Source organism: Puntigrus tetrazona, chromosome 5, assembly GCF_018831695.1.
Source record: "Puntigrus tetrazona isolate hp1 chromosome 5, ASM1883169v1, whole genome shotgun sequence".
NCBI classification, from domain to species: domain Eukaryota; kingdom Metazoa; phylum Chordata; class Actinopteri; order Cypriniformes; family Cyprinidae; genus Puntigrus; species Puntigrus tetrazona.
Window position 1 is genome coordinate 24321590 of NC_056703.1, and position 25221 is coordinate 24346810.

The following is a 25221-nucleotide window of genomic DNA, read 5'->3' on the forward strand; positions in this document are numbered from 1 at the left end:
TGCGTGAAGCAGGACGCGCTACAAACTTCACTTTCAATGGATGTTTGTCATGTTTTGAAAACTAATGATAGTTAAAATTACAGCGGCACAGCGAAGGCGGTTCTCTCGGGCGCTAGGCAGGAGATCAGACGAGGCGTCCTTCAGCATGTCATTATTTTAAGGCAGTTAACGTGATGTTTTAGGGCAATGGAGAGTGAGCAGTCAGGAACAGTTGAAGGCGGCGGAGAAGATTCCGGCTCGGACACGCTGTCAGAGGGAGAGACGCGAACCGAGCCGGATGAAGCCCGCTCACACTTTGAGGGATTCAAACGGCACTCCTCAGATTTTGTAGGTCTTGACGAAAAAGTGAAGGAAAATGATTCCGATGAATGTAGCGACGAGATAAAAGCGAGGAATGGGGATCACCGAGAAGAGGGAGAAAATGAAGGGGACGAGGACGAAATGGTAAAGTACATGAACTGTGACAGCGCTAAACACCGAATCACATCAAGTTTGTGTGTGTTTTTTAAATAATGAACTGTAAGCGCGTCACTGCAGGTGTGTTTGTTTGAGCTGAAACGCTCTTGTTGTTACCTGTATGAAAAAGATTGACCTCGTTAGTTTTAGACGATGTTTGGGAGATGCTGGAGGGGGGTACTTTTCCCTGTTCTCATTGATATTGGTGTTTAGCAAAAATAACCTAAACTAAGTGTTTGTTTATTTGTGAATGAATGATGATATGAATTTCTCTCTATACAGTTTCCGACTATACAGTAGTTGATTGTAATATCATCATAACACGCATACTAAATTGCTACTGTAAGACTGTAGAGTATTCGCTTACAAATAATGATCGGTCTCGTCTTTCACTTTTCCTCTTCTACATGTTTCACGTTTTTAACGTAGTTGTTATTCATGCATGTCTAAATAAATACATAAATACGCGAATAAACACGTTTGGATGTCGTATTGCAATATCCAATACAAACAGACATTTAATGATGCATTATTTTTCATAATTAAAAAGTCCCTTTATCAAAAGACCACTAATATTAACCTTTTGGTTTATAAAAAATAAATAAATAAATACATACATTATTTATATATATATATATATATATATATATATATATATATATATATATATATATATATATATATATATATATAATAATGGCAATGAACTTGCCATTTTATTAGCAAATATTTGGATACATTGCTTATTATAATTGGCACAATAACAACAAATATTTAGTAATTATTTAGTTCATTTTTTTTACTTAATTTATTGTGACTTTATTGTGTTTGTTGATGAAAGCATGCACCGGGTCTTATTGTGAATGATCCACTGGTGCATTTGTGTTTTCATAATCTTTTATCAAAATAGCGTCTGTCTCTCTGTCTGTGTCTTCTCAAATGACCTTTCACAAATAATTCCTTAGGTTCATCGTAAACTTTAAGGTCATTAAGGCATATGTTGTACTCTGTATCTTAGCTGTATTGTATCTCAGTGATTGCAGAAAGAGGTACTTTGAACTTTCTCGCATGCGTTTTCATCTGGTTTCAGTTTCATCCGGCTGTATATGTTGTGTTTGGTTTGCACGTGGTCTAAAAACAAAAGATGATTTTGATCGTTTCATACAATAGGTTCTTAAAACCAAGGAGGCATTCTGTGACCTTTATTTGCCTAGTCTAACTTGAAAAGTAGGTTAGTCATTGTCACACTCTTCCTGACTGGTTTGTCCAGCATAGCTAATATGTCAGACCCTTTTCACTGGGAGTGACTTCTAATTGGCTTGCCTGAGGATTAGATGGCTTTGCCACACCAATCAGATACCTGAGATGCTTGTCGCTCTCAAAGCCATGTCATCACCTGTTTACTTACAGCCAGGTCAAGCCAGAGAAACAAGTCCTCTGAAGCTCGCTGAGATAGAGCTGCTCTTTTGCACAATTGTATTACCACGCAGAAGACAGACTTCTGAAGACAGTGCGGGCTGTTCACGTGAAGGGATTCCAGCTACTGCATATTTATACATCCTTCATGTGAACTATCAAAGTAGTTATTCCAGTTATTAACAAAACAAACTAAATAGTTTGAACAACTATAAAAACTGTGATTAAAATCTGAGCATTATGTAGAACAGACCAAAATGTTTGGATCCTCAATTTTCTTTTGCCTTCTCTGTGATTTCTTGTGCAGTATTTCATCCCAAACTTGACCGCTTTCACTCATCAACCCTGATTTAGTTCTCTTAAATAGCCTCTTTCTCTTTTCACCCTTCCCTCATGAATACTGCCCCAGAAAAGCCAAAGATGTCAATGCAAAGCGCCACTGCGCCACTGTCCTGAACGTGTCTTTGATGCTTCGAGTTGTTGCGTGAGAGACTGTACAAGAACAGGCAGCTTTCTGGGTCTGTGTTTGTGCTCTCGCTGGTAGATTTTTGGTTTTAGCCAGCTGGCTTTGGATGGTAAAAACGTTCTCATTTAAGGTATTAATGTGCAAATTTTTCTGTACAGGTTCTGTTCATGTTCAGTTGTTTGGGCATGTCAAGCGGCCTGACACAGCAGCATTGACTCAACCAGTTCCCTTCAGTGCTGCTAACGGTGCAGTAACCTTTAAATAATCAGTTTCTGAATGAGCAGCAAGTTGTTGAGGCATAGTACATCACCCAGGCTTTGTCCAGACAGGCGTTGTCTTTATTAGCTCAGAGAATGTCCTAGGTCTGCATCACAGAGGACCACAGCCTGGGATTTGAACTTGGATTGCACAAAGCAAAACTTCCGACTGCTTGCTAACATCCATGTGTTGACAGAAACAAATAAAAATGTTACAATTCAAAAGTTTGGGATGGGTACGATTTTAGTTTTTAAAAAAGTTTCTTATGCTCAACAAAGCTATATATATATATATATATATATATATATATATATATTTTTTTTTTTTTTTTTGCAGAAAACTTTTTTTTTTTTAAAGTAATTTATTCCTGTGATGCAACAATGAATTTTCAGCATCATTATCCAGCTTTAATCCAGCTTCCCATTAGTGATTATTATCAGTGTTGGAAAGAGTTGTTACTTTCTCTTTCTTTATTTCTTTCTTTCAAAATTAAATTAAATTAAAAAATTTTATTCAGCAAGGATGTATTGAACGGTAAAAAGGGATAAGTAAAATGTATATAATGTATATAATTTTTTATATCTGTCTATCTATCTATCTATCTATCTAAGTCTCTATCTATATTTTTTTTTTTTTTTTTTTTTTTTTTTTTTTTACAATATACATTTTACTTATCCCTTTTTACCGTTCAATATATCCTTGCTGAATAAAAATATATATACATTTTTTTATAAATATAAAAAATCTCTCTCTCTCTCTCTCTCTCTCTCTCTCTCTCTCTCTCTCTCTCTCTCTCTCTCTAGATAGATGTAGATAAATTAGTGCTGCACAATATTTAGCATTTAACACACACAGACATAGTTCACTGACAATCTAAGCAATATCATGTTCACTATCGCACTATCCTAATACTGTGTATTAAATGCTGCTCCATCTGAAAAAGTCGATGGACATTTATTGCTAATCAAAGAACCCGGTTTACTGACGAGATGCACATGACTATTGCATGCAATATATCGTGCATCCCTGTTGTGAATAAATGCTGTTCTTTTTAACTTTCGTCACAGAAACCGTAAGATATTAAGCAGCACAACTGCTTCAACACTGAAGGATCGTGTGGCAATAAAGACTGAAGTAATGGCTGATTTAAAAAATTCAGTGCGGTGTCAAAAAAATAGATTGTACATTAAATAGTAAAAACGATATTGGAAGTTTCTTGATTATTACTTTTATTTATTTGTTTTATTACATTTTTTTGGTTTTGTTCAATTAAATACAGCATTGATGAGCATAAGCAACAATAAAACATCTTACTGAACCCACACTTTTGAATGCCACTAAATATCCATATATTCTGTTCTGTACTAAGGCATTAATCCTCAAGATGATCTTACATTATTACAGCTATGTTAATGTCTCCCTGATTATTGTCATAATCTCTCAGTCTCAATTTCATACCTTTTTTTTTTTTTTAATCTCTTCCGATCATATTTTTGGCAGTGAATCATGAGGGCGATCTCATGAGGGTGAATTGTTTTCAAAGTAATGTGTTTTTCTCAATCAGAATGATCTGTTGTGGAGCTCTCAGCAGGACTCAACATGTGAAACTCCATTTCCGGAGTTATAAATAATCATCCATTTATTTGAACAGGGTTTTCTCAAACCTGTAAAGAGGATGTAGAATGTTGGTAGAATGAATGGCTTGCTTGCTAAGAGGATTTGCCGTTAATCTGTTTAGGGTTTCTCCTGTGTCCATTGAGGGTGGTGTCATCTCATACCCAGCATGCCTGTCTGTTTGTTGTTGATTTATTGGTTTCTCTTAGTCTACTGTTGATGAGTCCGATATAGCTTTGGAAAACCTTTTAATGGCAGTGACGAGGAATTTCACCGCCCCAGTGTGGACATCATCTGATGGGTGTAGGGTAAGAATAGAGAAACATATCTACCTATACTTTTGATTAATGTGTTAATGTTATTGGCATTTGTGTTGTAGCATAGGTAAAATGTAACCTTACAAGAACAAAACATGATTAGAATACTAAATGGTGTTGAATTTGAAGCAGCAGATGATATAATGGCAGTATAGGTGACCGTGTGGTTTAGTTGCTGCTATTATAAGGTTCTGGCTTACTGTTAACACCTGTGTGGAAACTTGGCTGAGGTGACAACCAACCATTCTGCAACGTGTCCGACGTGAACTATGGTGTCTGTTCTTCATAAATTGTATCTGTATTCACAAAATTGAGCTGATGGCCATTTGAGATGGATTCTGTTTACAATACTTCATTATCAAAGACACACGCTAAGCCTGAGGATCCAGGGAAAGTGAAAGGCTCTGCAAATAAATCCGTTTTTATAGGGAAGCGTGTGCTGGTTGCTTAACTATCTTTAAGCACCGTCAACACCATAAATGAGCAGTGAACATTTATAAGTAACAGAAACTCATAAACATCCATTATTCACAAAGTCTGGGATAAAATTCACATATTTTTCTATCTGCAAAAGTCTAAGGAATGCTAAAGCTTTGAAGCCCAATATCTCAAAACTGCTCGGAATGCAGATAGAACCATATAATTCCAAGGCGACGCATTTTAAAACATTATCTAATTAATGTGCTGATTTATTAAACGATGGCATTTATGTATATTGAAGGTAACTATACACTGCATTGACAGACCTGGAGAATCGAAAATGAGCACCTGCAATTAGAATTGCATAATAAAAAATAAATTTAATGAGATTAATGCATTTTAAATGGGCATTAATTCTTTTTTTTTTTTTTTTTATGAATTTATATTGTAAATATGAAACTAAACCCACTGATAGTTAGTGCCAAGTCACTGTCTTAATGAGTGAGTCATTCAGGCATTCATCAGACCAATATTTTCAAATGGCTGATTTATTCAGAAAAGCAGCAAGTAACTGAAATGGGTCACTAAATCATTGGCACTCTTAATTAGTTCGAAAATATGGACTTGATAATAAAAAAAGGTTGTGTTGCTTGGAACAGTTTTGTCGGTGGGGCTTTGTTTGGAACAGTTGTTATTTGCTGAATACATTGCGTCTACAATGTAACAATATTCACTTTTCTTGATTTTGTATTCGGAATTTGGAATTACTTTTTCTTTTTTTTTTCCCCAGTGTCAGTTAAGGTGTTAAACCAATGGCCGTATTTATTTTTTTAAACCCTTGTTTTTTCATAATTTTTAATTGCATATATTTTTATATATAAGGATGCATATTTCAAATATGCTCTAAAAACGTATGATTTTGGGATGCAGTAGTCTCATTTTGATTTTAGACAGATAAACTGCAGACAGATCAAACACTTAGAAAACATGATCCTATTGTATATCCCCATTATAACTACAAAGCTGTCTTCACTGCAAGTTTGATCTAGTTTTACCACAATTGATTTATCACTGTTGATTTATAATGGGAGTGATCCAGATTGGCCTTGCTGCCAACTTGAGTACAGTACTGTGTTCCAGTTCACACACTGTCCATCTTTATATGACATTACTGAATTCCAAACAGTTTCTGATTTCACAAACAGCGTTTTTTTTTTTTTTTTTTTTTAAGACATTTTTTATTTTTGTGCCTTTTTTTAAAGGAATATTCTAGGTTTAGCGCAAGTTAAACGTTTATACAGTAAAATAACATTTGTGAATTATTGACTGCCACAAAATAATTTCAATCTGGCCCCTATTTTCTTAAAATAAATACAAATAACTCATGTCATTTTATTAAAGCAATTGGATTTAAATTCTATGTAGTATTAAATTTTTTTTTTTTTATATTTTAGATTACTTGAATTCACTTTACACAGAAAATATTTGTGTTAGACTTGATGTTCAGTATTCATGGACTGGACTCATTTACGTCCATTGTAATTTTCTTAATGCAACCTATATTTTATTTAATTTTTATTATTATTATTTATTTAATGTGGATTTTTTGGTTGGACATGTTATAGAAATCATTATGCCACAAATGTTGTAGATTGAGCTTTTGTCTTGTACTGAACCCAGGATGTTCTTTTAAAAGTTAAATTGTAACACATGCATGGTGTGGTTTGATGTTTGCTAGCAGACTCACTGTCATCTGGCATACTTCTCTGGCATTTTGGGAGTTCCTTCATGAATGAACATGTCCAAATAATGATGAAGAGCAATTTCCTTTTCCTCCACATATAAGAAATGCACGTATACTCGAGCGTGCTTCTAAAAACTACACATCTGTTTATGTCCAGAGGGAGGTTTTATCAACACAGGAAACATGGCTTTGCTACTGAGATTTTGCAAGGCTATTGACACTAGTAAACCTTCAGGGGAATGGATCGGTGCAGTGTGAGCGGGGGGCATGCCTCTTTTAGGGCAGGGAGAACTTCTGTGACACTGGGACGTTCTGGTGAGGCTGACCCCAGCAGCACAGCACAGTAATGTGAGCTGTTTAACCTTCAGAGGAACATTATTTAGATGGAAATGGAGCAGAGGAAACATTGAGGTCAGGCAGATGTACAGTTATGACGTTAGCTGCTGCACTGGAGTTTTTCATCATTTGGGAGTATGAGTATTTTTTTTTTTCTTTAGGGTAAAATATGTCTCTAATTATAGCTATCTTGGCACATTAAATTGTTGTTATCTCCGCTTTTATTGAATGAATATCGTGTTACATTTTAACTGTACTTATGGCCCATATGCAATTAAATAATCCAACAATGATCATTTATGTTTTTACAGGAGACATAACTGTAATACTTAGGGTGTAGCAGTTGGAGAAGGTTTTTTTTTGTCAATAACATAATGACATGACTTTGGAGAACTTGGAATCGAGCACAAATGGACTACTTTTGCTGTTATTTATATATGCTGGCCTTGTTGGACCATGACGGCCTCTAGTTGCTATGAAGTGTTGTAACTTCTCTGCATGGAAATTGTTCAGTTTTTATTTGTGTTCTAGAGCCGGGGTAACCAGGCTCTGTCTCGGCTGGTCGGTGTCCTGCAGAGTTTAGCTCCAACCCTAATTAAACACACCTGTAGCAGCTAATTAAGGTCTTACTAGGTTTACTTGAATCATCCAGGCAGGTTTGTTGAGACAAGTTGGGGCTCAACTCTGCAAGGCCCAGCCCTTCAGGATCAAGTTTGGTGACCCCCGTTCTAGAGGAAAAGGAACAAGCATACTTGTTTAGAATACGGTAAGTTAAAGGACAGAAAATTGCATTCATTTTATTTGTGAAATAAAAATTAACTGTTCACATAATTGTTTCTCTGTGGCATTTTGTGGGATTATTTGAGTGCACAGTGTCTTATTAACTTGACATTGTGTGAGCTGCTTCTTCAATTCCTTTGCCGATTCTCAGGATAAGAGGCTGTTGTTTCAGACATAACTCTGCCAGACTGAAAGGCTATAAACCATTAAGAACAGTAGCTTTTGCTTTGTGCCAAATATCTCCAAGGTTTCAAGGCTAAAATGTTAGGTTTTTTCCCTCTGTTACTTTTTCTATGTATGCCTGTTTACATGTAGACTGCAAATGAGATTTCGTCCAGGTAGGGCAAGTTCATGGCTGCAGTGTAAATCAAGGGGCAAGGTCTGACTGGTTAGCATGGCCTCATTATGCTTTTTTGGTAAATGCTTTAAACCATCTGGATTCTTAAAAGCGTCTTTCTAAATTGAAGGTCCTTCATTAGTGTCCATATATTCTGTCGATATATTTAGTCTTCTGCATAATATACAAAAAAGGTCATAAAATTGCATATTTAATTATTTATTTTGTATTTGAAGTCTTTTATGCTCATCAAGGCTGCATTTTTTGGATTAAAAATACTACATAACAGACATATAATTTTAAATGTTTGCTATCGTAAAGGGTTAGTTCACCCCAAAAAAAAATATTAGCCCGTATTTTATTCACCCTCAAAGCATCCTATAGGTGAATGTGACTTTCTTCTTCCAGACAAATCTTATATTAAAGTGCCCCTATTATGGGTTATGAAAAGTTAATATTTTGATTTGGGAAGTTCCCAACAACTGGTTGACATGCATGCAAGGTCAAAAAACACATCTGTTTCAAATGGATATTTTTACTCTTCCAAAAGCAACACCTAGTGGCAAAGAATGAATTTTCACTTTCATTCATACCTATGTAAAAATCAAGTTAACCCATGTCTGCACGCACCATAAGTGGGCGGCAAATATGCTAATGTTTCATGTTGAAGTCAACCTGAAACAGCTTGGAGTTTGTTTTAACAGTTTAAATCAATTAGTTTAAATAATTAAGAGTCAAGTCTTTCTTTTGAGAGACAATAACTTTATACACCGTGCACTTTCAGATTAAAAAATTTGCAGGATGTTTTAATTCATCTAGAGCTGTGTTAAACATTACATGAAAAAAGTCCATAAAAGGGGTTCTTTAAAAAAAACAACCTTTGAGTTCTTTAATGTTCCAAAGATGCCGTGATACTAAACCCACCAACGAAAGAACGAAGCCATTGTGTGTACTGTGATGACAAGCACTTGTCAGGATCAATTAAATGCTGGATTTTCAAAAGTATGTGAAGTATTTAAAGTTCACAACATAGAATCTTTAAAATATGTTGAGTTTTACTTCCAAAAGGATGTTATTTTGGCAACATTTCCATGAGTCAAAAGTGTGTAAACAAAACGTATACAGGTTATGAATATACCCATGGTTCCTTGAGGGAACGAGAACTGCGTCCAGAGATGCCTTGGGAATGCTTTCTGTGTGACCACACTTTGAATCTGCTGTAGAATCTGTCCAATGGAAGGTGCGACGTCAGGCCAGGTGATGTCAGCAACCAGCAAAGCATAAAGGCACGTGCGGCAAAGCCAGTGTCAGCTTCATAGTCATGGAGACCTGCGATAGCAGGGATGCCAGAAGTATGGTAGAGACACAGTTTTTGTTCCCTCAAGGAACCATGGTTATATTCATAACCTGTATACCTTCCTATCCAGGAGCTTCAATTGCATCTGGAGACACTTTGGGAACAAGATGCCCACCCCGCCAGAGTTCTGTATGTCTCGACATACATGACTAGGACGAGAGGACTGAAGACCCTGGGGTCATACTGACGTCTAGGCCGTAGAAATGGACAAAGGTAGAGGGGGTGGACGAGCAATTGGTCCAATCTTCTCCACAAGGCTGCCTTGTGAATGTACATGTCCAGTGCTCACACAGGACACACTTCTTTAGAGAAGTGATCGCCAATAAGAACGCAGTCTTAGTAGTGAGATGACGATCAGAAATCTCATCTATGGGATCGAAAGGGGTCTGCCCAGAGACTCAAGCACCAGTGACAGGTCCCACGTAGGAACACAAGATTGTATGGGTGGTCTCAGCCTCAGCGCCACCCAAGCTTATTACTAGGGGGTGTTTACATGCAGAATCTAGCCTGCAGAAACTCAAACTGTAACAACCGGGCCGTTAACAGGGTGTTGCTGGCAAACTCTGCACCATGAGGGGAAAAGTTTCCACCTCAGGGAGTACACCTTCCTCGTTGAGGGAGCTCTGGATTGGAGAACAGTCTCTACTACCTCGACTGGGAGACCAGAAGCTAAGAGTTGTGCCCCCTCAGGGCCTACAGCTTCCACAACTCCGAGATGCAAAATGCCCGCAAACATCGTCGGGAAACCTTGATCATGTGAAAGGGATTCCCCTCGGGGAAAACTCCTTGGTCTTGAGCCACCACTGTAGGGGTCTCATGTACAGCAGGCAGAACGGTATCATGTCAGACCCAGCAGCCGTTAAAACTGCTTTACAGTGAGTAACAGGCCTTCTCTCTTCTCTCTTGAGAATCGATCTGATCCGATCAGGGGACATTCAGCCTGGTAAGCCTGTCATCGTGTGAATGCATGAACCGGCTTGACCTGCCGCCAAGTACCCCTTTGTAGGCAAGGCTGGAGCCTTCAGGGACGACGCCAAGCCTGGGGAAAGATAGCCTGCAAGTGTCTGTTCGACCTTAGGCATCGCCCTGTAACAGTGTTCATTTAGATCCGTCACATTCTTTTTTTTTTTCTCTCTCTGCCACAGTAATCACTGGCGGGAATATGAACGCGGGCCGAAAATGGTTTCGCCCATGATCTGCACATCTCGGTATGCAAATCGGGTAAAAGCGGTCAAGCATTGCTTTTCAGCGGCTTGGCTTGTTTCTCGGCTGGCCAATCGATATTTAATCTAGCTACAGCACGAGTAACCACCTCCAACAGCTCCTCATAATTGATTGACTGAGGATGAGAGAGAGAGAGAAAGAGCGTCGAGCCCGCGCCACAAGAGGAAGTTTCACTTTCGAGGCGGGGTAACTATCTGATGTGAGAGGAGGAAGATGGGCTCTCCATCTCCTCATAGCAAGATCCCACGAACTCGCATGCCGCGCTGTCTCGGCAGCCGCGAGTCCTGAGCCATAAGAGCTTTCAAAAAGAGCTTTTCGGGAGCAGAGCGTTCACAGCGGTAGATGCTCACAATGAGGGCAATTGGACCCCTCAAGAGCCGCCGCCACGTGTTCCACTCCCAGGCAAGCCACGCAAAGCTCGTCTGAATCCCCACCCAGGGTAAAGCGAGGGCAAGGGGATGCACAGGGCTTAGCTGTACTTATAGTTTGTGTGAGTAAACATACTTATGTTTTTTTTTTTTTTTTTTTCTTTTTTTTAAAGACAAACAACACTAAATATGACTCACAGACAGTCCTTAAGATCTGAATGACAAAAATCTGAAGCCCGCTATGCCGCACGTGCCTTTATGCTTTCCTGGTTGCTGACGTCACCCGCCCTGATGTCACGCCCTTCCGTTGGACGAATTCTACAGCAGATTCAGAGCATGGTCACACAGAAGCTGTTCCCAAAGCATCTCTGGACGCAGTTCGAGTTCCCAGAATGGAACTGTGATTGGTTTTTTGATGTGGCCTCAAATGGCCTCATGGGCGGGCCATAACCTTCAGCTGTCAGTCTGAAAAAATGGGTACAAACCAGAAATCATAAAAAAAAATTACAACTGTGTGCAATAAGGCATTTAATTGGGTACAAGTGTATAAAAGCAGCACTGTGCCTATAAACAATACTTTACTATGCATTATACAAGAGGGGGGAAAAAAACATCTTAACTTTTCTGGAGACAGTCATATCTTTTTAGAGGTTCATATGAACTCCCACTACATATACAAAATCCTTGAACTCCCACCACATATATAAAATCCATTTTCAATCAGCTCTATATGCATCGTTGCATCCCTAATTGCGGAGTAACACTTGCATGTGTAAATATCAAGAACAATTTGATTCTTTATTTTATGATCCTATTAATGATTAAAAAAAAAATCAATGTGTGGTATGCATAAAGCATAACCAAATAAGACCTTACCAGTTCCCCATGTTTCATGTTTCAATGCTGTTGTGGCTGGTGGTTACATGGTTTACTTGACTAGTGTTTAAAATATTAGCCTGCTATTTTGGGCACATAGGCAACAGCGCAGCTTCTCCTATCATGTGAGCTTGACCTTTTACATATGATATAGGTCTTCATGTTGATTAATTTCTGACAGTGACATATGAGATACCACTGATCAGATGCTCAGACAAGCTGTAGTAATGGAAAATGTGTTTTTAATGACATTAGCAGCACTTGTTGGACAAGATTGAAGTTCCAGATCTGTTTTCATGGCCATGTAATGCAAAAGTAAAGTAATATGATACACAAAGATGACCAGAAGGTCCTATGACATCAACATGTAAACAAACACTGGTGTTTGTAAGTTGGTAGGAAGGGTAAATGACCTAGATCTGTTGTGTGTATTTAGGAAGGGGCCTAATGGTTCTCTTTGAGCGTCACCACTATATAAAATTACTCGCATCATCCGTTGTTTTAGTTATGCCTGGCTGTGTTATAATGAGTGCAGAAACTGTAATTTCTAGTAAACAAAACAACAAAATGCCCTCATATGTGCAAAATAAATAGGTGGCATCAAGATGGCTTATAACCTTGACCCAACAAGTCATATTTTGTACTCTGACTGCATTTGTTTGCTCATTTGATCATGAAACATCAATGGACAGATGTAGAGATAAAACAGTAATAAAAAGAGGGAAACATAAGGGACTAAGCAAAACATTAACTTTCACCCATTCCCTGGAGTAAGTCATTTACTCTTGACTTTCCCCCCCTCTTCCTGTTGTCAAATTCTCAATGTAATTGCTAAAATTATGAGCAGGGGTCAAGCTTCCAATGAGCTCCTGCTCTGTTTCAAGCATACTTAAGGAAGTAACTTTCCCCTAAATTCTTGTATTTCCCAGTGGAGCAATCTGCAAAGGTTCACTGGTTATTAAGTAAAGGTTCACTTCCTCCGTTCAATTATGTTTGTTGGCACAATACTCAGAGTAACAGTATTTTCTCTGAGATGTATTTGTTTGTTTGTATCTACTTTACACTGTGCTATCAGAATTGTTGTGATGTGGTATTATGTAATAATAATAATATTGCCAGCAAATTGTAGAATAAATGCACAAATTGAGACGCAATTTAACAGTGTGTTTACATTGTTGTGGACCGAGCCTTTTCACTTCAGCAAAGCATGCATCTTTTCAGCTGTTACTGGTTATTGTGTTTTATGATTTATACAGGATATGTATAGACAATTTTACAAGAGTATGTACAGTGGATATGTACATACATTTACAAAGTTATACATGACTTTATGCTTAAGTGTTAAGCTCTAAAGGGAACTTGCACTTTGCCAGGCTGCAGGCGTGCATGATTTCTATTAGTGGTGAAATTGACCTTAATTATTCCTACTGTGTTTTAAAATGGCGTAACTAACAATAAAAAATGTGGTGTGTGTATGTATGTGTATATATATAAAAAATGTTTTTATATAATAATGCAACAGAGTACAGTTTTACTTTGACCCTGCCTGAGGGAGAAGCAGACTAAGGAAAAACGGAAAAGAAAGGAAAAGTGTTTTATTTATTAGTTTTATTTTTAAAGATAAGTGCTTTCAAAATCAAAAACCGTCCAAGAACCCAATTCTTCAGATGAATCTATTTGATCAAGTATCTCCTCATTAGTTTCCAGGCAACACACCAACATCCCTGTCCAGCATTACTGATTGAATTTAAAGATGGGCACTTGGAGAGGTGTCATATTGTTGCTAATCTGGTCACACAGCGTGGCGTATGCAGAGGTCCTTCAGTTAGGAATACATTTCCATCTGAAACTGATTGCAGTTATGCGTGGGACAACAAGCCCTTCTGATAAGAGAAATGGACGTCATTCTCTAGAACTCTTCACATGACAAACTACCTCCCCAAACTTGTAAATATGCTAATCAGTGCCATCAGATACATAACTGTTTTCAGAATTCAGGATATCATTATTCTTTTGTTTGCTATAGGCACTTGAGTGTTGACAGTTGAATGCTCTTGTTTTCTCAGTACAATGCAAAGTTAATTCTGCCATTTGTTTATCATTTGCGGTGCAGTTATTTTCCACGCTGATGGTCTCAGACGGCGAAATGACTGCTTCTATAGTCTATTTCTCCTGTATATGCTTTCCTGATGCTATGCTCAGCTGCTTCTAAATGAGAAACACCTGCAACAAAACAACTTCCGTTGCATCATTATTTTCCCTGAGTGCTATGAGCACAAATTCATTTCAACTGTTCCTACCTGAAAGAAACACCTGTTTTGTGAAAGACACTTATTTTTAATAGACCCCCACCCCTCCAACTTAATAGATCTAGTTGCATGGAATTGAAGCTTGCCGTAGACTTTGTGAGACACAGTAGATGTTTCACCTGCGTCTCAATACCAAAATCACACAGCAGTTTCCCTGTACAAAGAATTGAACTCTACGTATCTCCTTTATGACTGTCTTTCATAGTCAGCCAGACTGCAAGGAAAGATGGTTTATGTGGATGTTTTACTGATGCACACATTTAATCCTCTTAGAAAGTTCAGGACTGATTAATCTGCTTGAGTTTGGCTGTAATTATATAACCTTTCATATCTGTTTGTATGAAATCCTGCTAAACAAAGGTGTAAATCCGAGGTAATCTTGTTCTAAAGTTTATAAAAAGGAGGGATCAGAGAGAGATGTATTAAAGCTTTAGACTTCACAGAGTCCCAAAATGAACTTTGTATTGGCTGCAATCCGATCAGAACTATCGTATCGTATCGTTTATCTCTGTCCAACAGAAATTTATCATTAGTGTAACTGTGAATCATAGTTTAACTGTCTACACGGCCAAAATACATGATGGGTATTTTTACAGCATTTTTTTTAATTACAAATGGAGAGTTAAGATAGGTAAAGAAACGTTGGCGAGAATTATGATGTCATATTTATCAACGTTAACTCATGACCAATTTGTACGTATTTTACAAGGTGACTAAAATCATGCAACATGTTTTAGACCCCAGTGAGGGGTAGGTTTAGGAGAGGGGTTAAGAGTGAATTTGAATTAGCCACCTCGTAAAATATGTACCAATTGCAGTGAGATCGGGCTGTCTTTATGGTAAGTCACGAAGTAATGTTATCTTATTTTGTCTCTAGCAGACCTGGGTTAAAAATGTCTCATGAAAACAGGCAGCAGTGAGTAATACGATGTGAACTCCTGTTCTGCAGACACAGCTTTTGTTTGCTGTTGGTGTGGGCTTGCTTTAAGTTATGAAGTCATGAAGTAGGTTTCCTTTTGTTTATATTACTTCACTTTTTCTTGTTGATTTTTATGGATACTTTGGGGTCAAACGTTGTGTTCATAAAAAGTTAGTGTTCGCTTCTGTATTAGAATGTTTTCAAAATCGAAATTTGAGACTGAGAGATGCAAATATCTGTTTAGCTAAACTCAAAGACATTGACACATAATGGGAGCAAAATATGAGCGACAATTAAGTGAGACAATAGACCCATTATGTACTTTATAGACCAAGTGAATCTATAACAACTCAAGCCAAGACATTGATTAATGTCAAATAGGATCTTCATGTGTAGTCGGATATGTATGCATGACATATCAAATGTATGTGGTTTTTAATACACTTTTATATTGTTTTTATATACATTTTAAATTGGTTTTATTTGTAACCAAGACAAGAGGAAAAAATTGTAAAAAACTTTTCTGAAAGTATTATTATTATTATTATTATTATTATTATTATTATTATATTATTATATTACTTTTTGTAATACATGGACTGAATGAATTGAATTGAAATCTAAAATACATTTTGTTTTAATGTATTTCTCTTTTCATAGTTGTGTACATTAAATAGTCAAAAAATTATGCTATTCTATCCTTCTTTTGTAGCTAGTATAAAAGCAAGTCAAGTCAAACTTTTTTTTTTTTTGCTTTAGGAAAAACATCGTATTGTTTTGAACACAAACCTTTTGCATTCTGTGCATGATTATATCTCATCTTTTCCTATTTTAGCTGAGAAGCACAAAATGGAAGTGCTTGACAGGGGTATCATGCTTAAACCCTATCAATGTAATTTATCTCTGTGCAAACTGAATTTCTTTACATGCCTATCATTTAGATTTTTTTCCAAACTACAAAATAACTTTTGGACACATGCTGCAAATAATTTATGAAATTTTAATGAGCAGAAATTTTAAACCGGATACCATGTGTGTGACCAACTTCCAGGTTAAACATTAAAGCCTAACGTTATAAACTGTGCACTTTTTCATATTTAATATTTTTTTCCTGAAATACAGCTGTTTTTTCAAAACCTGTCCTAATATGTATACAGGTACAGACATTTTGGATGTTTCTATCTTTTGGCAGGGTGATGCGTGAACTGGAAAGATGCTGAGCTTTGCTGTCAGCATTGGGCATAGAGCCAGATTGCTCCAGGTGGTTGATTTAATGAATCATAAAAAAATAGTGTTTGCCTTTTGATGAGTATGCCTCATAGCTTTTCATCAAAATTCAGAGTAGTTTAGCTTTTCATAAACATGACACGATGTTAAGTCAGGTTATGATAAAATATTAGTAGCAAACCTTACTTTTTCGTACAAACTTGGCTTTAAAGCACATTTCCTCCTGTTTTAGCTCACCTTGACTTGTCTTCCTGAGCATTTTGGCAAATGTATTTGGGTCAGAATGTTGAGTTGTGTGGGTTGGGTTGCCTATAAGTTATGATTATCTTACTGCTCAATATGTGACACGTTCAAGACTGCAAAACTCCATGGAATATGTTTTAGCTCGTGTTAAACCGGTTCTTAAGTGGCAAATACACAGATCCTGGAGCATTGTGCTAGCAACACAGAGGTCATGCAGTTTTAAGTCATTTTGGTTAAGTTCATATGCGATAAGAAGCATAATTGTTGGAAATGCATTTCTTCAGTGTTTTAAAACTAAAACAAAATGCATAGTTTATGCCACTTTCCTGGTCAACTTTTGTTTTCACTGGCATTGTGTATAAACCAGTGAATTTGCAAAAATGTTATTTATTATTTTTATACATTCTCAGAAGGTGTCTTTTGGTGACAGTTTTTATCTGGCTGGAGTAGTCATGAAGTTAGAGTTTGTCCAGTCTTCCTGCCCCAAATTAAACATGTGACATAGCCAATCTGTACTGCTAGCCTTCCACTTCTCTCATAGGTTCTAAATCACTAGTGCCAAAACTTTTTTTAAAAGCCTCAGCTGTGTAGAGTTATTGTCTCAGAGTTGTCAAAATCAATATTTTATTTAAAGTACCTTTACCTATTTATCACCCGCACTATGGAAATGTGTCGCATGCGTTATTAGTTCCAGGCGGAGATGATCTCATGTCTTTTTCCATAGGGTCTCATGGCAGTGTTCTCCTGAAGATCTGGTTTTTCTCACATAGGTTTGGTTTTGCTCTGTGGATCATTGCAGCTCTACTCCACAGAAAGCTGTGGTATCATGAATCACTTTCCTCAAAGCAGAGGGAGTTCCCGTCCAGTTAGAGAACACACTGGGCCTCTATTTGTTTACATTCGTGGGGAGGAACCTCTTCCTCTACTCTTCCATTGTTGCATCGCGACATGCTGCTCGGCTCTGCAAGCATTTCAATTCTTTTTGACAATATAAAGAAAGGACGTTGATGTCATACGGCAACAATAGCAAAAAAACGTTTTCTTCAAAGCCAAATGTTTACTGTGTTTAAATTCTGAGCTTCACTTTCAGTGTAAGTGTATTTTTATACACAATAGCCTTCAAATTCATACACATTAAAACTGTATACATTTCAAATTAGTGAAATAGTTTGAATTACTCTGCTGTATATCTGGTATGTGAAGGAGCACCACAAGATCACTGTTCACTGATGTTGATTTATTATGGGAACAATCAATGTTTTTTTGTTTTCATACGCATATTTTTTATGTTGAAGAGGTGTACATGATTGCTCGTGGTGTGTGAAGCACATGCAGCCATATAGGTTTATAATATTTTGGTCGCATTTGGTTGGTATTTAATTCATTTTGAAGCTCCAGGTTAGTTTCTTACAACTTGTACATATTTTGTGATGTGTAAGCAACTGAAACCCAGAGCAGATGTAGAGATGAATTTGTGTTAAAAAGTGTTTACTGTGAATTGTACCAGATCGCGAGCACTGAACAAAATGCAGTGCATATTTATTTAATTAAATTGCAGAATATGCTATAATGCACAGCACAATCTCCAATTAAAATTTTTGTTATTAATCGTACCCTATCTGCTTTAGTAATAAACAGTTGCCTTTTTAAGTTCTCCAATTGCGTTTCTACTAATGTGTTTATTTTTATTTGAGGTAGAAAAAGCTGTTTCCTTGTCTAGAAAGATTCTATCTGTATGATAAAATGGCTTGTTTTGTTCAGTGAGTGCTGGAGGGGGTGAAGGGGTAACCTTAAATGAACTGAAAGTGTGGGAAATCGTTGGTTATATAACATAACTTTAAAAAAATTAAAATGACTGTTATGATGATGATAAAACGCAGGGGATTTAACAGTATCAAACGCAACATTAATAACGATTCATTCTGAGATTGAAAATTCATTCAAAATGTGATGACATGCATGGGTATTTGTCTTTAATGGGGCTGAAAAATAAGGACCTGAAATAATTTATTATGTTAGAATGAATACAGTAATGCATTGTCAGTAATGGATATGCAGCCATGTGTTACATATTTTTTTGTAAACCTTGCAATGCAAGTCCTAATGTGATCTTTTCCTATAATGGTTCCCAGATTAAACTCCATGTTGTTTTCATCTTTCTTTCAGCCGGATAACATCCTCTACCCCCCCTCTATGCCCTTTCGCAAGTCCAGCAACCCAGAGGTTTCTTATGGCTCCAGTTTAGCACTGAAATTTAAACGACAACTCAGTGAAGATGGCAAACAGTACCGGAGAGGAAGTCTAGGGGGTGCTCTTACAGGTAATACCCTGACCTTTAATTAAATTTCTGTTTACTAACATTGGTTTGAAATAATATAAAAAATCAGGCGATTAGAAAAGAAATTGCAAAACAATGATGTAAGTACAATTAAATATTTTTTAATTAAAATATTTTAACAAATTTTTTTTTTTACTTATAACTGCCCCTAAACAATTATTAAAAACACTAGCACACACAAAATACACAACACAGATAAATGTTGACATTTTTAAACTATTTGTTTTGTCTGCCTGACATTATTCACACCATATGAGTAATTTCAAACCCTTTTGTCTCTTTAGAAAACTTGGATTAAACCATTTATTTATATGTGGGTTTATTTACTGATGTCTTTTGCGTCCATCCATCCATCCATTTTCTACCGCTTATCTAGGGCCGGTCGCGGGAGTAGCAGTCTAAGTAGGGGCTCCCAAACTTTCTTCTCCCCTGACACTTCCTCTAGCTCTTCTGGGGGAACACTGAGGCACTCCTAGGCCAGCCGAAACACACAGTCTCTCCAGCGTGTCCTAGGTCTTCCCCGGGGCCTCCTCCCGGTGGGACATGCCTGGAACACCTCCATTGGGAGGCGTCTGGGAGGCATCCGGAACAGATGCCCGAGCCACCTCAGCTGGCCTCTCTCGATGTGGAGGAGCAGCAGGTCTACTCCGAGCTCCTCCCGAGTGACTGAGCTCCTCACCCTATCTCTAAGGGAGTGCCCAGCCACCCTACGGAGGAAACTCATTTCGGCCGCTTGTGTCTGGGATCTTATCCTTTCGGTCATGACCCAAAGCTCATAACCATAGGTGAGAGTAGGACCGGAGATCGACTGGTAACTCCTTCTTCACCATGACAGACGAGGTACATAGACCGCATTACTGCAGAGGCTGCACCGTTCTGTCAATCTCTCGTTCCATCCTTTCCTCACTCGTGAACAAGACCCCAAGATACTGAAATTCCTCCACCTGAGGCAGGAGCTACCCACCAACCTGTAGGGGGTAAGCCACCCTGGTCCGACTGAGAACCATGGCCTCAGACTTAGAGGTGCTGATTCTCAACCCAGCCGTTTCACACTCAGCTGCAAACTGCCCCAGTGCATTCTGTAGGTCCTGGCCAGATGCAGCCAACAGGACAACATCATCCACAAAAAGCAGAGACGATATCCTGTGGCCACCAAACCAGACCCCCTTGGCCTCCAGTTGTGCCTAGAAATCCTGTCCATAAAAAAAATGAACAGGACTGGTGAGAAGGGGCAGCCCTGCCAGCATGTACCGGGAATAAGTCCGACTTACTGCCGGCAATGTGAACCAAACTCCTGCTCCGATCATACAGGGACCGGACAACCTTTAGCAATGGGCCCCTTACCTCGTATTCCCAGAGCACCCTCCACAGGACCTTCTACAAATCCACAAAGCACATGTGGACTGTTTGGGCAAACTCCCAGGAACCGTCCAGTACCCTGAAAAGGGTATAGATTTGGTCCAGTGTTCCACGACCAGGACGAAAGCTACATTGTTCCTCCTGAAACTGAGGTTCAACTGGCTGACAAATTCTCCTCTCCAGTACCCTGACATATAAACGTAAATTTTTTAGTTTGTTTGGTGATTTTCAAATGATACTTTTGTGCTCTGATGATGAGAGGTAAATAATGTTTTATTTTGGATGGAATTAATTGCAATTAATCTTTGACAGCCCTATATATAATATATATATTATATATAATATATTAATTTTTATTTTTAATACTGCTGCATACTGTGTGACCCACATTTGTTTTCCGACCACTGAAAATAGATATATAATATTCAGCAACTGAGATTCCACAATCTCTGGTAGTGAACAATATGGTTTCTTGAAAATGAAGATTCAAAAGCAGTTTATAAGGAACTGGAAAAAAAAAAAAAAGAATATTTATGGCACTTAGTTATGTTCTATTCAATTTGATGTAGGGAAACAATATACATTTGTATTTTATGCATTAAATATTTTTCAGACATTCTCTTTAAAAGAAATAAATCATATTTGGTTTTGACCGCTGAAAATGTTTACATATTGAGATTCAAATATTGATGAAATGGAAACAAATAAAAAGCCTAAAAAAAAAAAAAAAAAAAAAGAGGACAGTTTAGGAAGACCTTAAAAAGATATCTTTAAACCTTTTTTGAGTAACAGGCACACAAACTTTAGATAAAACAAATCATGTTTTTTTATGCCCTCCTAATATAAGTTAATAAGTTTATTTAGTAAACTGATTATTCAGTAAATATACATTATTGAATTTAATCTTTTGGCTTTCATTATCTTTATCTTTGAGGAAAAAGTTTCTGAAATGTAGTTGATTTGACATAGAATGACCCTTCTGTTCTTTTCTGTGTTTCTCTTGCCATTTCCTGGGGTCTGACATGTTGAATCAGGTATATAGGGCACAATGTTGAAATGTGCTCAGGGTGTCTAGCTGGCATTTCCTCAGTTCTGTAGATGATGACTATGTGGAAGCTGTTTCGCATTGAGCAGGAATTGCAATTTTCCTCCTACGCGTCCTGTTTTTTTGACCTGACTCTGCGACCATGTAGAGCCCACAAACACATAAATATAGGTTAGCAATAGGTTGTCTGGGAGACGATGCTATAGCTGAACTAAAAGTCTCTCTCTTTTATTAGTTAAAAGGATCAACTCTCATCTCTCCTGCACTGAAAACTGCAAAGTGTTCCATTCTCCTCATTTTTTGTCTATTTGATTCAATCTAATGCATTTCAGTTTTCTAGTCTATGTACTTCAAAACACTATTATTTTTTCCATTTTTATTACTAGAAACCTAACGGCAGTGAGCTTTCGATAGCTGCCAGGAAAAAGATTGTACTTTTTAGTATGAAAGGACAAACAGCCGCCTTTTCATATGTAAAGGGCGTTAGAAAACCACTTAATCCTGAAGGACACTTGAAAAACTAAACATACTGAAGAGCAGGACAGATACGCATCTACAAATAAATTCATTTTAATCACATGGAGAAGTTCCATTTACTACCTTTGATTGCATTTTGTATTTGTGATAATCATCTGTTGTATTGTCTTGACTCAAACTAATTAAAATGAACATTATGGTGATGCGTTTGTCATGGCCTTGCAACCCCTGCAGTTTTATCTTGCTTCGCACGGACAAGCACCATTTCACATTTTGCCCAGAAAATGTTAAATCGTACTCCTTTTACTAGTATTTCATCTCCTTGCTACAGTGACGCATTATTTGCTACTTTATACAAGCAGTTATTTGGAAATAACGCATCAAATATAGGCTTCACGAAGCCATTTAAAATAACGAGCCACAGTTGTACACGGCACCTAATGCACCGTGAAAACAAATCTCGAAATATAAGATCACAAAAGCGTAAATGCATCATATTAAACTGTATATAATTTAATTCTAACAGATTTAATTTAGTCTGACATGACTTCTCAGCCAACAAATTACGTTTGGTATGGCAGCTCAGTGTTATTAAGGTATATTATATTATCAATCAAAATTCTGAACAGATCGACGGGGGGCTGGAAAAAGGATCAGCCAAGATGAAGAGGCCGTCCACAGTGCTGTAATATGCTGTGGCTGTGTTTCAATAGGAGCGAAATGTTGGTCTATCAGAGCTTCTTTCTTTTTTAGTGTATATGTGAAGCTCATGCTAGTGTCCTCGCAGAGTTATTGCAGGAGTAGTTCATCTCATTCATTCTGAATATTATAAACTAATATTTGACAAATGTTCCCAATAAGTTTCCTTATTTTGATCGGTAGGGTAAAATAGGGTCAGATGCCCCACTGGGCAGTATGTGCATGTCTGGAAACTGGTGGTTTGTTTTCATTTGAATTCTGTGTATACATTTAAATTTGTGGAGTAAAAAAATTCGGATTATTTTGAAGCGATTATGTGTCAGGTGCCCCCAAGGCCCCGAGTGGCATGTTGTTGCTAGTGTTATAACGTTTTCTAAAACCAATAAATGAGTGCCTAATTTAGCGAAACCATTCGGTTCGACTTCAGTGTCGTCATATACTGTACTGTATCTCTAATAGAACATATGGAAAGATGTTTCACACGATTGCATAGAAGTTTGTCTGCGTAGACATTGTTTCAAACAGCATGGTGATGGAACAATGCGACATGCAGAATAGTGAGCTTATTGTAATTTTAAGCTCTGCATTTTTAGAACGTTGTTTCATGCATGAGATGCTGCAAAAGGTACGCCATGCCAGTGCAACAGTCAAACATGTGTAGCATATCGTTTACATAGAAAAACAATGGCGAAGCAGCACAGTGGAGCTTAAAACCGTTGTGTGAACAGCGTGTCCAAATGCTTTTTCTGCCTGCTATACAGAAATGATTAATTTGGGTCATGTTGAATGCCATATGTTTATGACTTGTCTGTAATGTTGCATCAGTGAGTCATTGGCTGTGAAACAGTGAGGCACCCCTAGAATCCTCTTCGATCTTGTCTGAACAGATTAGATTAGTTAACACATTAACTATTAAGTTTTAGTTTTAGTATGCTACCACAGTTCCAGATGTGGTGTAATATTTACATGTAAGAAATAAGATGTGGTTTCTCTTTGTTTTGATGTTTCCAGGGAAGTACCTGCTGCCATACGCCTCAGCCCAGCAGACATGGTCATCTACAGGCTCAGAGACCACTAACCTGGTGCGCATGCGCTCACAGACCCTTGGCAAATCCGCACCCTCTCTCACAGCCAGCCTGGTCAGTATACCACAAAAATGTTTAACCTGATATTGTGTTAGATTCCCCAGTCGAACACTAGGGAGCACTGCTCTATCACTTATAGACCATATTTTGGCATGTTCTGGTGGACTCCACTGTGATGAGAAACCCTTTTAATTTTAGTGCATTTTGCATTTGGAAACATTTTGGTCTTTTGTCAAAGAAGCAAAACAAAAAGAATCACGCTTTTGGCTTAAAATTAGAACAAAGTCTTGGTAATGAGAGTGATTGATTGACTAACCGAAATATGCGCAAGTAAAATATTAGCCTGATAATAAACATATAAAACTTAATCGCAGTTAAAATCATAATTTTACAGATTTTTCTGTGGGGTGGGTGGATTTCTCTGGCCTTGTATACAGGATTGTATCAAGTTGGAGAAGTAGTCTGGATAAGTAAAACTCTAAAGTATCTTTTGTTGGTTTCACTTGACTGCATTGTTCACCCAAAAATTGCAATTCTGTCGTGGTTTGCTCACTTGCATGTAATTCCAATTCCTGTTCATCGTCGGACCACAAAGATATTTTTAAAATGTTTTTGTTATTTTTGTCCATCCATGGTCTCCATGATACTAAAAGCTTTGTTTAATGCATATAAAACAGTAAGGTTTGTTCATGTGTATCAAGCAGGCACGATAGAGCTTTTAGTGTGTTCTGTGCATGTTAATTACATTGTACTTATTTTTTTGTACATGCTTATTATAACCTTATATAAAGTGTGACCTAAATTGTGTGACCTAAGTGTGAGGTTACTTAATACCAATTATGTTTTATAATTTAAATTATAATACCAATAAGTTTTTATGTGCATTAGATTTTATAGTCTATCAGCATTGTTAACGGTAGGAAAAAACCCCCACTAATCTCATAACTATATCTTTACGATTAGAGGAGTTTTTGAAGCATTGTTTTTGTGTTAAGCTGGATGCTGGGATGATCTCCTGTTTTATTTGCCTCTCCTGAGCCGTGGCAAACAGAGGTCCAGGTTCCATGTTGGGCTCCTGATTGAAATTAATGACCACAGAGAGCAGGGTCAATGCTGCAACAAACAGAATGTCATTTACTTAGCTGCCGTATCCGATCTGCTTTCGCTGTGGCCTCCTGTGTCTCTCTCCCTCTTCCCTGCTGAAATAAACAACCTTTGACCAGCTTAAATAACCAGTTAAAATCATACCACTGGTTTCCTGTAATAGATGTGCTGCTGAGGGTTCATTTGATTTTATTCAAAACCAGTTCTGTTAAAATAAAAAGAATACTTAAAGAAACAAACGAATAATATTGGAACAAATGCTTCTAATTACTTTTGGTCTTTTGGTTGCTTCTTGTGTGTCTTCAGTGAATGACTCACAATGACTTCATGTCTCTAGTGTGGACAGAAAACTAAAGTACTCCAGTTATAGCACAGTGCTGTAGAAATGGGCTCCGGACTGTTAGCTTTCAGGCTGAAATGATTCTCCAATGTGATTTATTAACTCCA

At 37.5% G+C, this 25221-nt stretch overlaps 1 protein-coding gene across 10 annotated transcripts in view; it reads left to right on the forward strand.

The window, feature by feature from the left end:
- The window catches only part of mast4 (microtubule associated serine/threonine kinase family member 4), an 85413-nt gene continuing 60192 nt past the window's right edge, over positions 1 to 25221 (forward strand). For all 10 annotated transcript variants that reach the window (XM_043239302.1, XM_043239303.1, XM_043239304.1 and 7 more), the window contains exons 1-3: positions 1 to 444; positions 18834 to 18987; positions 23597 to 23724. In XM_043239302.1, the coding sequence (XP_043095237.1) occupies positions 187 to 444; positions 18834 to 18987; positions 23597 to 23724 (540 nt within the window). In that variant the 5' untranslated portion in view covers positions 1 to 186. The remainder of the gene's footprint in view (positions 445 to 18833; positions 18988 to 23596; positions 23725 to 25221) is intronic.